The 16,046-nt window shown below is 43.0% G+C and overlaps 1 protein-coding gene across 18 annotated transcripts in view; it reads right to left on the reverse strand.

The window, feature by feature from the left end:
- Positions 1-16,046, reverse strand: part of ATP2B2 (ATPase plasma membrane Ca2+ transporting 2) — a 748,369-nt gene that overhangs the window by 146,758 nt on the left and 585,565 nt on the right. For all 18 annotated transcript variants that reach the window (XM_048858215.2, XM_048858209.2, XM_048858213.2 and 15 more), the window contains one exon: positions 2,152-2,277. In XM_048858215.2, coding sequence (XP_048714172.1) covers positions 2,152-2,277 — 126 coding nt within the window. The remainder of the gene's footprint in view (positions 1-2,151; positions 2,278-16,046) is intronic.

Below are 16,046 nucleotides of genomic sequence, written 5' to 3' on the forward strand. Positions count from 1 at the left end.
TAAAATTATGATCTGCAGCACTGGTAATGCTTGAGCACTCAAATGTTTGCTGAAAATAAGCATGAAAGGGTCTCAAATGAAGTCAAATGAAATCAACTTTTGAATTTGAACAGAATATTCAAGGATAATTTTTCCAACCCTGATTTTTTTCAGCCCTGATTTGCACCATAATCTCTCAGATGGCAGCAGCTAAAAGCCTCATCCTTCTAACTGATCTGATAGATTTCTTACTCTACCTGGAAGCTGATGTCCATCCTCCTTTTTCATACCTGTATGATGATTTTTACAAAATGTTAATGAAGAATAAAAGCCCACAACCAGAGAAAACTGACATGTAAACACACAATTGGTAGGATTTCAGAAGACTGCAGGTTTATATAAAGGGAACATATATTTTGGGGGAATAAGGCCCTGATCCTTACATGTCGCTCTACGCAGGCAGATTCCTGCACCCACACAATGGTGCTTGCAAGAGAAGAGCCTGAATTTTGAAAGCATTTGGTTGGTGTTGTAGCTGTGTGGTTCCAATCAGAGTTAATGTGTGTTATATGAAATTCTTGTGCATTGCTCTGAAAAGCCCTACCCCTCAGTGTTTCTTTAGAATCACCACTTGTTCTATTAATCTGCCATGGCAGATTTGCTTCTTTTTCTTTAAAGACTACAAACAATAGAGCTTGGGATATACACCAATATACAGATACCAAGCAAGAAGATATACAGAGGGGGTGCTCCCTGGTCCAAAGCAGACACTCATTGCAGACAAGCTGTGTTAGCTCGAAACAAATATTGAACTTTTAACATCCCGCTCACCCTGCTGACACAGACTGTCAAAACAGAAACTGTTGGTACTGTAAAAGCCTGATTTTGTTCCCCCTGTTTTCAATGAGAGCAGGATTGGGCCCTAAAAAATAACGGCATAAAATAGTCTACCTTGGGAAACTGCAAATGTTTTCTCTTTAATGATCTTAGCCTTTATTATGAGTAGTGGTTATTGTGTACTTCTGTTTGGAGGTTATGTGGTACGAAGAATAGGTTTTCTTGTAGAAATGTGGCGTTGAGTGCAATCACTTAAGCCTTCCCAACAGTCCATTTTGCCACTCTTCATAAAAATATTAGAGGGCAGATGTTAGTAAATGGGGAATTTCAGGTCCTGAAAACCATCTAAGTCTACTCTGTGTGTCTGCAGCCTCAAATATAAAAACATGCAATGCAGGAGAAAGATAAATGATATCCCAAAGGAACATGTAGCTCAAGTAAAATCATTAGGTGAAGTTATAATTGCTTTTTTATTCTTGACAAGTTATGAATTTTTAGAAAATGTCACATTTTATGTTTCTTAACCCTTAAACACAACTGAATGCTTGAGGAGGATAGTTTAAAAAAAAATCCCTTTTACACTCAGGCCAGAAATGCAGCAACCAGACTTGAACAGATTACACTGACGACTGTGTGTGTATGTAAACCTGGACAAAAAAAGACAGTAAACCAATTTTCTGCTTAGTGTGTAGCCAATAAGCTTAGTAAGTTCTTCTGACTTCATCCTGCAATAAGATCAAGATCTAAAGAGACTGGTTGATTTGACTGCCTGGCACTTGTAGTTAAATCGTAACCCTCATTCAACACTTGCTGCCACTTAGACTAGTTTTCTTCCAATATTCCTAACCTGAACTGTCAATCTTAGAAAATAAAAAGGTGTCTGTGAACAAAGTGTACTTAAGTTAGTCTATAACAAGAACTACAAAGACAGGCACTCACCATTTACATCACCAAAAAGGCACAATTTTCCTCATTTCATTTTTCAAACTTAAATAAGGATGCTGTTTCTATGTCTGACTTATGAAGACTAATATTATGTAAAGGTGCAAAATTTATGTGAGTGTAGATTTATGTGCAAACATAAAATGTTGTGATGGGAAGATCTACCCTTATTTTCCCATTCATTTGATCACACATTACAGTCTGCAACTTAAAATGAAAAACTTTTAATCACGACTTACGTATTAGTAATATATAGCTCTTGCTGTATTCCCTCACATACGTAATGACAAAAAATATACATGAAGACAGTACTTTAGATACTTTTAGTGCTTTACCGATAAAGGGCCTACAAGAATAATTTGAGACCACCGAGATGTGCTATGAGGAGGTTACCTTTCTTATCTTTCTTTTCCTCCTCTTCTCCACCAGCCCCTAATAGAGTAAATATGATGCCTGTCTGAGAATTCACTCCCACAGCAGTTACGAGCATTCGCCCAGAGCCCTCCATGACATGGGTACCTGAAATGACAGGATAAAAGAGAAATTGACATTTTTGCTAATACTTCATACAAATACTTCCTGAATGTGTTTTTTAAAGACTACTGCCAGGGTAGACAGTGGGTCAGATTCTAACCTCAGTTACACCAGTTTAAATCCAGAGTGACTCCAGTCAGGTCACATGCCAGTGAAACAAGCCCAACCACTGCATACACAATAAAAGGTGCTTTATTACAAATCTCAGGGTGCCTGTGTATCGATTAAATAGATGAAGTTTATTTTAAAACTTGACTTCTGCTGTCAACTTGAAATTGATGCAATTTTTAAAGGTAAAAGTAACTTCAGATATTACACTTGCATCCAAGCCAATTATTGTGATTTTAACATACATTTTGCTGTTTTTACAAATGTTTTTCTCCTGTTTTGTGTGAAAGACACACACAAAATAAAGGGGAAAATGGAGCACATAGGAAAAGCAGCAAAAGTAATTATACACCAAAGTCAAATTCAGAAGCAAAATTTAAAGTAAGGAAAATTTCTCATCTTTCAGTTACAGTAATCTCAGTTGTTACTTGTAATAAAATATTTTCAGATAAGTATGATTTTGAAGTTGATCACACACCTTTAAATATCGTGAAAAAAAGTTGTGAACTGTTGCACAGCTAATTGTGTTTATCAAATTATGATTCATGGGAATATAAGAACATGAACTGCTTATTGAGATAATCCCATGTTCCCAACACTAAAGCAGTCAAGACTCAGACATATTTTCATGGCATTACTAACTGAAGGATAATGTTTTTCAGAGGAAAAGGAGAAGTCTGCACCCATATGAAGATGATTCAGTCTGAAAAGGATTTTTTGAACAAATTAAACTGATAACAAGGGAGTTTTTCCTGAAAGGGATAATCTATTTAGTTAACATTTAACTGATAATATGTTAATTATGGAACCAAATCCTTTTTGAAGAAATCTTCTGTGCTTTATTGTCTAGAGATTGCCTGTTTTCAGTACTTATAGCCAAACACTTTGCCCACGTAGACATATCAAATGAGGGATCTACATCACACAAATCTATCACGCCTGTCTACATGGTGTGTTAGACTGCAACAGCGGGGTGTACATTAAGCTGGCCCATGTGGATGCACAGGTATGCACTAAAAATTCCCTAGTGTGCAGTACTGTAGTCTCATTTCAAACAGTAGGTTTCAGAGTAACAGCCGTGTTAGTCTATATTCGCAAAAAGAAAAGGAGTACTTGTGGCACCTTAGAGACTAACCAATTTATTTGAGCATAAGCTTTCGTGAGCTACAGCTCACTTCATCGGATGCATACTGTGGAAAGTGTAGAAAATGTGTGGAAATGGCCCACCTTGATTATCATACACATTGTAAGGAGAGTGATCACTTTAGATAAGCTATTACCAGCAGGAGAGTGGGGTGGCAGGAGGTATTTTTTCATGCTTTGTGTGTATAAAAAGATCTTCTACACTTTCCACAGTATGCATCCGATGAAGTGAGCTGTAGCTCACGAAAGCTTATGCTCAAATAAATTGGTTAGTCTCTAAGGTGCCACAAGTACTCCTTTTCTTATTTCAAACAGTACTACTTTAATGCAAACTAGGGAATTTTTTAATGTGTGCGAGCAGGGCCCACGAGGGCCAGTTAGCCAAAGTACCATGCAGACAAGCCCTAAATCAAAGGTTCTAACTTCTTCATAGGGTAAGCCACATCTTGAGAAGCTGTCTCAGGAACTTCCCTCCCTACCTGTGTGCAATTACACAGACCACTTTCCTTTCCATTTGTGATTATGTAATATTCCTATAATGGCAACTACAAAAATTGCTTAAGTGGAAAAGTAATATTGGGAATTTATTTAATGCATTTTTTGCTGCATTTTAATTCCATTTACTGGAAATCAAAAAGAGAGAGAGCACGCTGTGACAAATCGGAGGACTGGGCACCAGAGACCATAGTCTAAGAATCTTTACTAGAAATTAACGCAGTATTACATGCAACTAAAACTGTAAGCTTCTTAGGAACATTTCTAGATATACAGCAGAGGAAGCAGGATGCTAGTCATTTTGAGAAGGAAGAAAATGCATAAACAGGGCAGAACTTTTTGGAAAGAGTTACAAGTAGCCCACTTCCCCAAATGGGGCAAGGGGGAGGGGAAGAGGGTCAGTATTTTAAAAATAGAGAATTTGCAACAAAGTTTACTCTAGACAGTTTTATACTGAACACTCTCAAAAAGGTTTTTTAAGAAAAGAACAAGCTTGTGCAATATTGTACTTTTAAGGCAATTTAATACAAATATAAAAAAATGTTGGTCGGTCAACAAAAGATAAGAGCAAATGTGCAAAGGACAGTGCCAAAACTTTGACAATGCTGTCACTTAATTTAGTGGTGAAGCCCTAATCTAAAGTCTTTAATAGTCAGATAATGATTGGATAAAGGGTTGAAAGACCAGACAAAGCTGATACTGATTTACTCTCTACCTGTTCATAACCTAAATAGTGAAAGCTAAAGAGTAGGTTGTTGCCTGTACTTTTTTAGCTTTTCCTTTATGAATGCTGAAATATTTAGAAAACAGATGCGAAAAAGGTTGGAGGGTCACGACCCTAAATGTTTTGTATGTCACTGTCCGTTTAGTATGCAGTGCTACAGCTGTGTTGGTCCCAGGATATTAGAGAGAAAATGTGGGTGAAGTAATAAGGATATTACCTCACCCACTAAACTACCCTTATATTTAGAACATCTTTCCTCATATCTAACCTAAATCTCTTGCTTCATTACTTCTTGTCCTACCTTCAGTGGTCATGGAGAACAACTGATCACTCTTTATAACTGCCCTTAACATACTGTCCATTTGTTATCAGGTCCCCCTCCCCTCAGTCTTCTTTCTCAAGATTAAATATACCCAGATGTTTTAACTCTCTCTCATAGGTCAGGCTTTCTAAAGTTTCTAAACTTTTTTATTTTTGTTCTCCTCTGGACACTCACCAATTTGTCCAGAACTTTCCGAAAGTGTAGTGCCAAGAACGGACACAGTACTCTAGTTAGGGTGAGCAAGTGTGAAAAATCGGGACGGGGGTGGGGGGTAATAGGAGCCTACATAAGAAAAAGACCTAAAAATTAGGACTGTCTCTATAAAATCGGGACATCTAGTCACCTTAAGTCTAGTAATGAATAGAGTGGGACAATTACCTTCTAAGTCTTACTCTGTTTAATACACCTCAGAACGATATTAGCCTTTTTCACAACTGAATCACATTGTTGATTCACATTCAATTTGTGATTCAGAATAACCTCCAGACCCTTTTCAGAAGCAATACCACCCAACCAGTTTTTCCCCATTTTGTAGCTCTGATTTGATTTTTCATCCCTAAATGAAGCAGTTTGCACTTATCTTTATTGAATTTCATCTTGCAGAAATTGGACCTATTCTCTAATTTGTCAAGGTTGTTTGGAATTCTAATCCTGTCCTCCAAAGTACTTGCATGTGCTCACCATGGATGTGAAGTTAGCAAACCCAAACCAGGGAGTTGGGAAGGGGGAGGGAGCTACTACTTTGAGCCAACCTCAGAGGAAAGATCTCAAGGATCTGAGGTACTAGACTTGCCAGAAGCTGGGGAACAAGTGGGTGGACATACATCAAGGAACTGGAACTGTACCATGGAAGATTACATTTCTGGCTATCCAGCCAGAGGAAGGCTGGGATGCTGCCCAAACTTATGTAACAGACAAACTTGAAATTAATAAACGTCCCCTTTGGTTTCTGGTTGGTAGTCCAACCATCTCCTGCTGCAACACTGTCCATTGTTCCTGTGAAGAATTTATCTAAGCTAGTGGTGATGTCATTGTCCTTGTCCACACTGTGCATGCTCTGTTGGTGTTTACAAACTTGCAAAGAGATGTAATCCATTGCAACTCTTGCATCTTTTTCATGTGTTGGGCATCCACTTGGCTTGCGCGGCTGCAGATGTTGTTTTTGCTGGACTCCGACTGAGTTAAGCATGCCTTCCTGTCTCAGGTCTCTTTTCTGGTAGCATTCTGGATTCTCTATTATGTCTACAGCATCAAAGCACTGTCCACCCTCTATAAGTTTCATTCTGGACTGGCTGATTTCCTTTGCTTGACAAATTCTAATTGCTTTGTGAAGGGTTAATTTTTGGTCTTACAGTAGTCTCTCTGAGTTTTTTGTTCCAGATCCCAGTTGTGATCCGGTCTCTTATCAGGAACTCAGCCTCACAAAATTGCAAAGATGAGCTCTTCAGATTTAGATCAGTAACAAGTTCTTCTATGGTTTCACCTTCTTTGTGTATTTTCTCTTTAAAATAATTTCTTAGATGTTTCCTTTTTGGATGCAGTGCAGTACACCTCACATTTCTATAATACAGTTTCACAGTTAGCCTCCTCTGCCTGATTGAACTGAAAACTGTTAAACACAAGTGCTTCCGAACTAGCTATTGACAGTCACAAGGCTACCTTCCGACTCTGCCTTTCTGCTGGCACCCATTGCTTGCAGATACAGAGTAAAATACTGTTTAAACCTTTGCCAATGTGCTCACTGCAGCTTGATGTTTTGGGTCCTTGTCCAGCTGGCTGGAAGAACAGGAGTATTGCCTCTTTAATGACTCCTCCCAGTACAGGTGGTTAGATGGGAGGGGGGCAACGTATACAAGGATGGAGCAGGGAAGAGCAGGAAGCAGCTGGGCCAAGTCTGGGGGAGTGAAGGAGAAGGAGGTCACTGCCCTTCCTGCCGATCAGAAGGGGGTGAGTATTTATATCCCATGCAGTCCCTGGAGAAGCCCCTTTTCACCTGGATCACAATGGCAGCACCCCCCACCCCCAAACTCACGGATATGAAAAAGAACGAGGTCCCCTCACAATCTGCTATGTGCATCCTGCTAATTGCCCTTTTCATTGGAGGCTGGGAAGAAATTTTTCCCTCACCACTAGATTACGGAGGCTGGGTGGTGGTTTTTCACCTTCCCCACAGCAGGTCTGGGACCCAGTTGGGTGGGGTAGTGCGTTAGGTTATGTTGTCACAACAATTAAATTTGGGGGCAGATATTCAATGTGGGTAACAGTTTTGGAAGGGATACACTGACTGGATAAAATGGATTGGGAAAGGATTTGAAATAAAGCATCCCTTAGAGGAGCTCAGGAAGTGGGGTTTGGGGCTCTGTGACTAACACAGAAGGGAGCTAACCCTCCTCCTTCTATAGCCCCCTTTATCTCAATGAGGGGAAGATGGTTGGATCCCAGCAACGAGATGGCTGGGATCAGGTTGGGGATAATTTAGAAACGATTAAGGAATGATGATGACCTGTACTATGCAATTGCTAGGTAATCCCAGTTATTTAAAATGAATAAAGTTGAAGCCTAATTACACCACATCCATTGACTCCTGTCTTTCTGCTGGCATGGCCGGACAATTGTCTTCCGCATTTCCAGAGAGTTTCAGCACTGGTGGGGGCTTTTTACTGCTCCATTCGACAACTCAGGGTATCTGCTTAGTTCCTTTTCACTCTTGATACCATGTGGTGCTCAGTGATTGCTCAGTGCTAAAGGAGTTAGCAAGACATCTCTTGTGTTGTGGTTCTGGTTTCAACTGGCTGTGTATAACAAGAGTTTCATTCACAGTGCCCCTTCCAGACTCTGACTGGGAAGCCCAGTCCTTAAAGGCACAGTCCCCAGTGCCACATCATTACCATTGCTCCATATCTAAAAACAAAAGGAACTTCCATTGATGCCTGATCCATAGTTCTGAGAACTCCCCAGTGCAAGATTTTCTATTAAATATAGAAGTGCCTACAACCACAGTAGAATACCGCTAGGAAAGCTCCCGAGTAGGCTCCATGGAGCCCCCCACAGCAGCTGGCTGATGACCAATTGCAATATGAACCAATTGAGCTGGGCAGAGTTCCAGATTCCATGCATGAGAGGGGGAATATTTTTCGTTTTGCCACAGGGAATCCTGCTTGGTTTTCACAGCTGCCAAGCTCTAACAGCCATGGAAATATTCTTCCTCTGTTTTTCACCAAATTGCTGAACTGAGCCCTGAGTCACGGTTCATTTTGATGCATTCTTTTGAAAATTGAGACGTCTGATACGTCAACCCAGGTCATTACAAAATAAATATGTTGCGCCACATTTTCTTAAGAACATAATTCTGTCCATCAAATAAAATAGTGACAGAAAAACATTCATCATTTCTCTCCTCATCCAGATTCAGGGCCAGGAATAAAGCAGCTATTTTCTGCAGAAAACCAAGTAACACGCCGAGACTTGTCTAAAGTAGCCAACCTGCAGCTGATAGCAATGCTTTTATAGGTTAAGATAATATTCCCATTTACAACCTGGCACTTAACCTTCCACCCTTTGTTTTTGTTTTTTTTATATGAACACAAACAAGCTGCTAAGCATCTTCTTACATAGTCTCTATATAAACTCCAGTAGGCCCCAAGCTTGTTTTCCACTCCTTTGTTTTCTCCCACCAATTTACAATCCTCAAACACACCCACCACCAGCAGCCACATCTTTCTCTCCCACATTGATAAAATGAAAATAGAAACATAAAAGAATGCCAGTGGAGTGACAGCACATAGATCCTTAGGCGCTAGATAATGAATAGAACTCAGTAAGTAGAAAAAAACATTGTAGAGTGGATATTTGGGAGAAAAGTAGGCTGACATTTTAGAAGCTGTCATAAATATAAAGGGAAGGGTAAACCCCTTTGAAATCCCTCCTGGCCAGGGGAAAGCTCCTCTCACCTGTAAAGGGTTAAGAAGCTAAAGGTAACCTCGCTGGCACCTGACCAAAATGACCAATGAGGAGACAAGATACTTTCAAAAGCTGGGAGGAGGGAGAGAAACAAAGGGTCTGTGTCTGTCTGTATGCTGCTTCTTGCCAGGGACAGAACAGGAATGGAGTCTTAGAACTTTAGTAAGTAATCTAGCTAGGTATGTGTTAGATTATGATTTCTTTAAATGGCTGAGAAAAGAATTGTGCTGAATAGAATAACTATTTCTGTCTGTGTATCTTTTTTGTAACTTAAGGTTTTGCCTAGAGGGATTCTCTATGTTTTGGAATCTAATTACCCTGTAAGATATCTACCATCCTGATTTTACAGGGGGGATTTCTTTATTTCTATTTACTTCTATTTTTTATTAAAAGTCTTCTTGTAAAAAAATGAATGCTTTTTCATTGTTCTCAGATCCAAGGGTTTGGGTCTGTGGTCACCTATGCAAATTGGTGAGGCTTTTTATCCAACATTTCCCAGGAGAGGGGGGGTGCAAGTGTTGGGAGGATTGTTCATTGTTCTTAAGATCCAAGGGTCTGGGTCTGTAGTCACCTAGGCAAATTGGTGAGGCTTTTTACCAAACCTTGTCCAGGAAGTGGGGTGCAAGGTTTTGGGAAGTATTTTGGGGGGAAAGACGCGTCCAAACAGCTCTTCCCCAGTAACCAGTATTAGTTTGGTGGTGGTAGCGGCCATTCCAAGGATAACGGGTGTAATATTTTGTACCTTGGGGAAGTTTTGACCTAAGCTGGTAAAGATAAGCTTAGGAGGTTTTTCATGCAGGTCCCCACATCTGTACCCTAGAGTTCAGAGTGGGGGAGGAACCTTGACATGGTGGCACAGTGGTGGGATTAACCTGAAATCATTTTGAGATCCAGTTGAGATTTTTTGAACTAGAAATACAGATTTTAAAAAGGAATTTTTAGGAAGTCCAGAAAGCAGCTTTGAAACTGAAAGCAGCTTGGTTTCTCTCTGCTTTGTGGCCAAGCAGAGACAAAAGGGGATTATCTTGTGAATTGCAGGTTTTCTTTGCCTGGAGGCAGGGTACTTAACTCCTGCAGGGAAATTCACAGTCTTCCAACCCAGAGGTTTTTTTTTCTTTTCTTCCTAAAAGTAAATAGGGGGTGTGTGTTCTACCCATTTGCTTTTTCTTTGGGCTGGGTAAGCAGGTTTCCAAGTAGTTGGAGGTTTTTTGCTTTAATTTGGGCCCAGAGCAGAGACAAGGGAATTGTTTTTTTCTGTAGGCTGACAGTCACTATCAGAGAATAGGTATTCTATTCCAGCACAGCAAAATTTTACAGCCACGTTTTGTTTGTTTATTTCTAAACCTCGGGTGTAAAGTTAGTTAAAAACAGAGAGGTTAGAATGACCAAATCCTCAGCTCGACTACAGCTGGAATTAGCCAAATTTCAGGCTGAGGAAAAACAAAGGGAACATGAAAGACAGATAGAACTCATGCGGCTGAAAATGGAAGCAAGGGACAAAGAAATGGAAGCAAGGGCCAAAGAACTGGAGGAGAAGGAAAAAGAGAGGAAGCATGTGGAGGAGGTGGAGAAGATAAAGGCCCAGCAGAATATACCAACAAACCCTAGCAATCCTTCTCCAGGTACCACTTCCCATCCCAGAAAGTTCCCCACCTACAAGGCAGGTGATGATACTGAGGCCTTCTTAGAGAACTTCGAAAGGGCCTGCCTTGGGTACAACATCTCTACTGACCAATACATGGTAGAGCTGAGGCCGCAGCTCAGTGGACCCTTAGCTGAGGTGGCAGCTGAAATGCCTAAAGAACACATGAACAAGTATGAACTGTTTAAATCCAAGGCGAGAGTCAGAATGGGGATAACACCCGAGCAGTCTCGTCGGAGGTTCAGAGCCCTAAGGTGGAAACCAGACATGTCATTTACCCGACATGCCTACCACATTGTGAAACATTGGGATGCCTGGATATCAGGAGCAAGTGTTGAATCTCCAGTAAATTTGCCCTTCCTAATGCAAATGGAACAATTCTTAGAGGGTGTTCCTGAGGAAATAGAAAGATACATCCTAGATGGGAAACCCAAAACTGTAATTGAGGCAGGAGAGATTGGAGCCAGATGGGTGGAGGTTGCAGAGAAGAAGAAAACTGGTCGCAGTTGGAGCGGAGACCAGAAGGGACCACCCCAGACCACACCCTATTACCGGGGGCCGCCCAAAGCCCCACCTACCTCCCAAAGAACCCTCCAGACCCCTTATCGTCCCACCACCCCGTTCTCCAGCAACCCTCCTCGCCCCAGTGACCCGTCAGCTGGACGATATTTTAAGTGTAACGAGCTGGGGCATGTGAAGGCCAACTGCCCCAAGAACCCCAACAGATTACAGTTCATTGCACCGGAATCACACCAGAGGTCCACAGGCCCAGATACCTCCCAGATACCCTTGGAGCGGAGGGAAACTGTGAGTGTGGGCGGGAAGAAGGTCACCGCGTGGAGGGACACCGGAGCACAAGTGTCAGCTATCCATGCTTCCTTAGTGGACCCCAATTTAATCAACCCAGAGATCCAAGTGACGATTCAACCCTTCAAGTCCAACTCTTTCAATTTGCCTACAGCCAAGTTGCCTGTCCAGTACAAGGGCTGGTCAGGAATGTGGACTTTTGCAGTCTATGATGATTATCCCATCCCCATGCTGTTGGGGGAAGACTTGGCCAATCATGTGAAGCAGGCCAAGAGGGTGGGAACGGTCACCCGCAGCCAGGCTAAACAAGCCGTGAGGCCTAGCTCTGTTCCGGAAACTTCTATCAGGACCCGGTCAGAGGTGATGGACCCGGACCCCAGGCCAATGTCTGCAACAGCAGTAGTGGATCCAGTCCCAGAGACCCAGACGGAACCAGTCCTAGAACCGGAACCAGCCGAACAACCAACACCAGACCCCGTGTCAGCACTGAATCCAGTACTTGCAACCTCAACACCAGAGGGCCCCACCGAACCTGAACTGGCAGCAGCCGATAACCCTACACGAGAGGCTCAGCCGGAGCCTGAATCCCAACATAGTGCACCAGCGGAGAGCGGTTCACAGTCAACAGAAACAGCTCCATCCCCTATATCGCTTCCAGAGGGACCAAGCCTAGGTCCACAATCCCATGAGGAACTGATGTCCCCAGCATCAAGGGAACAGTTCCAGACCGAACAGGAAGCAGATGAAAGCCTCCAGAGAGCTTGGACGGCGGCACGGAGCAACCCACCGCCTCTCAGCTCTTCTAATCGATCAAGGTTTGTTATAGAAAGAGGACTTTTATACAAGGAAACTCTTTCTGGTGGACACCAGGAAGACTGGCATCCTCAGAGACAGTTGGTAGTTCCAACTAAATACCGGGCCAAGCTCTTGAGCTTAGCCCATGATCACCCTAGTGGCCATGCTGGGGTGAACAGGACCAAAGACCGTTTGGGGGGGTCATTCCACTGGGAGGGAATGGGCAAGGATGTTTCTACCTATGTCCAGTCTTGTGAGGTGTGCCAAAGAGTGGGAAAACCCCAAGACCAGGTCAAAGCCCCTCTCCAGCCACTCCCCATCATTGAAGTTCCATTTCAGCGAGTAGCTGTGGATATTCTGGGTCCTTTTCCGAAAAAGACACCCAGAGGAAAGCAGTACATACTGACTTTCATGGATTTTGCCACCCGATGGCCAGAAGCAGTAGCTCTAAGCAACACCAGGGCTAAAAGTGTGTGCCAGGCACTAGCAGACATTTTTGCCAGGGTAGGTTGGCCCTCCGACATCCTCACCGATGCAGGGACTAATATCCTGGCAGGAACTATGAAAAACCTTTGGGAAGCTCATGGGGTAAATCACTTGGTTGCCACTCCTTACCATCATCAAACAAATGGCATGGTGGAGAAGTTTAATGGAACTTTGGGGGCCATGATACGTAAATTCGTAAATGAGCACTCCAATGATTGGGACCTAGTGTTGCAGCAGTTGCTCTTTGCCTACAGAGCTGTACCACATCCCAGTTTAGGGTTTTCCCCATTTGAACTTGTATATGGCTGTGAGGTTAAGGGGCCATTGCAGTTGGTGAAGCAGCAATGGGAGGGATTTACACCTTCTCCAGGAACTAACATTCTGGACTTCGTAACCAACCTACAAAACACCCTCCGAACCTCTTTAGCCCTTGCTAGAGAAAACTTACAGGATGCTCAAAAAGAGCAAAAAGCCTGGTATGATAAACATGCCAGAGAGCGTTCCTTCAAAGTAGGAGACCAGGTCATGGTCTTAAAGGCGCTCCAGGCCCATAAAATGGAAGCATCGTGGGAAGGGCCATTCATGGTCCAGGAGCGCCTGGGAGCTGTTAATTATCTCATAGCATTCCCCACCTCCAACCGGAAGCCTAAGGTGTACCATATTAATTCTCTAAAGCCCTTTTATTCCAGAGAATTAAAGGTTTGTCAGTTTACAGCCCAGGGAGGAGACGACGCTGAGTGGCCTGAAGGTGTTTACTACGAAGGGAAATGTGCTGGTGGTGTGGAAGAGGTGAACCTCTCCATGACCCTTGGGCGTATGCAGCGACAGCAGATCCAGGAGCTGTGCACTAGCTACGCGCCAACGTTCTCAGCCACCCCAGGACTGACTGAACGGGCATACCACTCCATTGACACAGGTAATGCTCACCCAATTAGGGTCCAACCTTACCGGGTGTCTCCTCAAGCTAAAACTGCTATAGAACGGGAGATCCAGGATATGTTACAGATGGGTGTAATCCGCCCCTCTGAAAGTGCATGGGCATCTCCAGTGGTTCTAGTTCCCAAACCAGATGGGGAAATACGTTTTTGCGTGGACTACCGTAAGCTAAATGCTGTAACTCGCCCAGACAACTATCCAATGCCACGCACAGATGAACTATTAGAGAAACTTGGACGGGCCCAGTTCATCTCTACCTTGGACTTAACCAAGGGGTACTGGCAGGTACCGCTAGATGAATCTGCCAAGGAAAGGTCAGCCTTCATCACACATCTCGGGCTGTATGAATTTAATGTACTCCCTTTCGGGCTGCGAAATGCACCCGCCACTTTCCAAAGACTTGTAGATGGTCTCCTAGCGGGATTAGGAGAATATGCAGTCGCCTACCTTGACGATGTGGCCATATTTTCGGATTCCTGGGCAGACCACCTGGAACATCTACAAAAAGTCCTTGAGCGCATAAGGGAGGCAGGACTAACTGTTAAGGCTAAGAAGTGTCAAATAGGCCTAAACAGAGTGACTTACCTTGGACACCAGGTGGGTCAAGGAACTATCAGCCCCCTACAGGCCAAAGTGGATGCTATCCAAAAGTGGCCTGTCCCAAAGTCAAAGAAACAGGTTCAATCCTTCTTAGGCTTGGCTGGTTATTACAGACGATTTGTACCGCACTACAGCCAAATCGCTGCCCCACTGACAGACCTAACCAAAAAGAAACAGCCAAATGCTGTTCAGTGGACCGGAAAGTGTCAGAAGGCCTTTAACCAGCTTAAAGCGACACTCATGTCTGACCCTGTGCTAAGGGCCCCAGACTTTGACAAACCGTTCCTAGTAACCACAGATGCGTCCAAGCGTGGTGTGGGAGCAGTTTTAATGCAGAAAGGACCTGATCAAGAATTCCACCCTGTAGTGTTTCTCAGCAAAAAACTGTCTGAGAGGGAAAGCAACTGGTCAGTCACTGAAAAAGAATGTTACGCCATTGTCTACGCTCTGGAAAAGCTATGCCCATATGTTTGGGGACGGCGTTTCCACCTGCAAACCGACCATGCTGCACTGAAGTGGCTTCACACCGTCAAGGAAACTAACAAAAAACTTCTTCGGTGGAGTTTAGCTCTCCAAGATTTTGATTTCGACATCCAACACATCTCAGGAGCTTCTAACAAAGTGGCTGATGCACTCTCCCGTGAAAGTTTCCCAGAATCAACTGGTTAAAATCGTCCTTGAGATGTGGAAAATATTGTTAGTCTTTATGTACTTGGTAGTATATTTAGAGATGCATGTGTCTTCTTAACTCTGTTTTCCTAGAGCTCCAGGAAGAAATCCCAGCCAGTGTTTCACCCTAGCTGAGATTTGGGGGGCGTGTCATAAATATAAAGGGAAGGGTAAACCCCTTTGAAATCCCTCCTGGCCAGGGGAAAGCTCCTCTCACCTGTAAAGGGTTAAGAAGCTAAAGGTAACCTCGCTGGCACCTGACCAAAATGACCAATGAGGAGACAAGATACTTTCAAAAGCTGGGAGGAGGGAGAGAAACAAAGGGTCTGTGTCTGTCTGTATGCTGCTTCTTGCCAGGGACAGAACAGGAATGGAGTCTTAGAACTTTTAGTAAGTAATCTAGCTAGGTATGTGTTAGATTATGATTTCTTTAAATGGCTGAGAAAAGCATTGTGCTGAATAGAATAACTATTTCTGTCTGTGTATCTTTTTTGTAACTTAAGGTTTTGCCTAGAGGGATTCTCTATGTTTTGGAATCTAATTACCCTGTAAGATATCTACCATCCTGATTTTACAGGGGGGATTTCTTTATTTCTATTTACTTCTATTTTTTATTAAAAGTCTTCTTGTAAAAAAATGAATGCTTTTTCATTGTTCTCAGATCCAAGGGTTTGGGTCTGTGGTCACCTATGCAAATTGGTGAGGCTTTTTATCCAACATTTCCCAGGAGAGGGGGGGTGCAAGTGTTGGGAGGATTGTTCATTGTTCTTAAGATCCAAGGGTCTGGGTCTGTAGTCACCTAGACAAATTGGTGAGGCTTTTTACCAAACCTTGTCCAGGAAGTGGGGTGCAAGGTTTTGGGAAGTATTTTGGGGGGAAAGACGCGTCCAAACAGCTCTTCCCCAGTAACCAGTATTAGTTTGGTGGTGGTAGCGGCCATTCCAAGGATAACGGGTGTAATATTTTGTACCTTGGGGAAGTTTTGACCTAAGCTGGTAAAGATAAGCTTAGGAGGTTTTTCATGCAGGTCCCCACATCTGTACCCTAGAGTTCAGAGTGGGGGAGGA

The sequence above is a fragment of the Caretta caretta genome, chromosome 7, assembly GCF_965140235.1.
Source record: "Caretta caretta isolate rCarCar2 chromosome 7, rCarCar1.hap1, whole genome shotgun sequence".
NCBI lineage: Eukaryota > Metazoa > Chordata > Testudines > Cheloniidae > Caretta > Caretta caretta.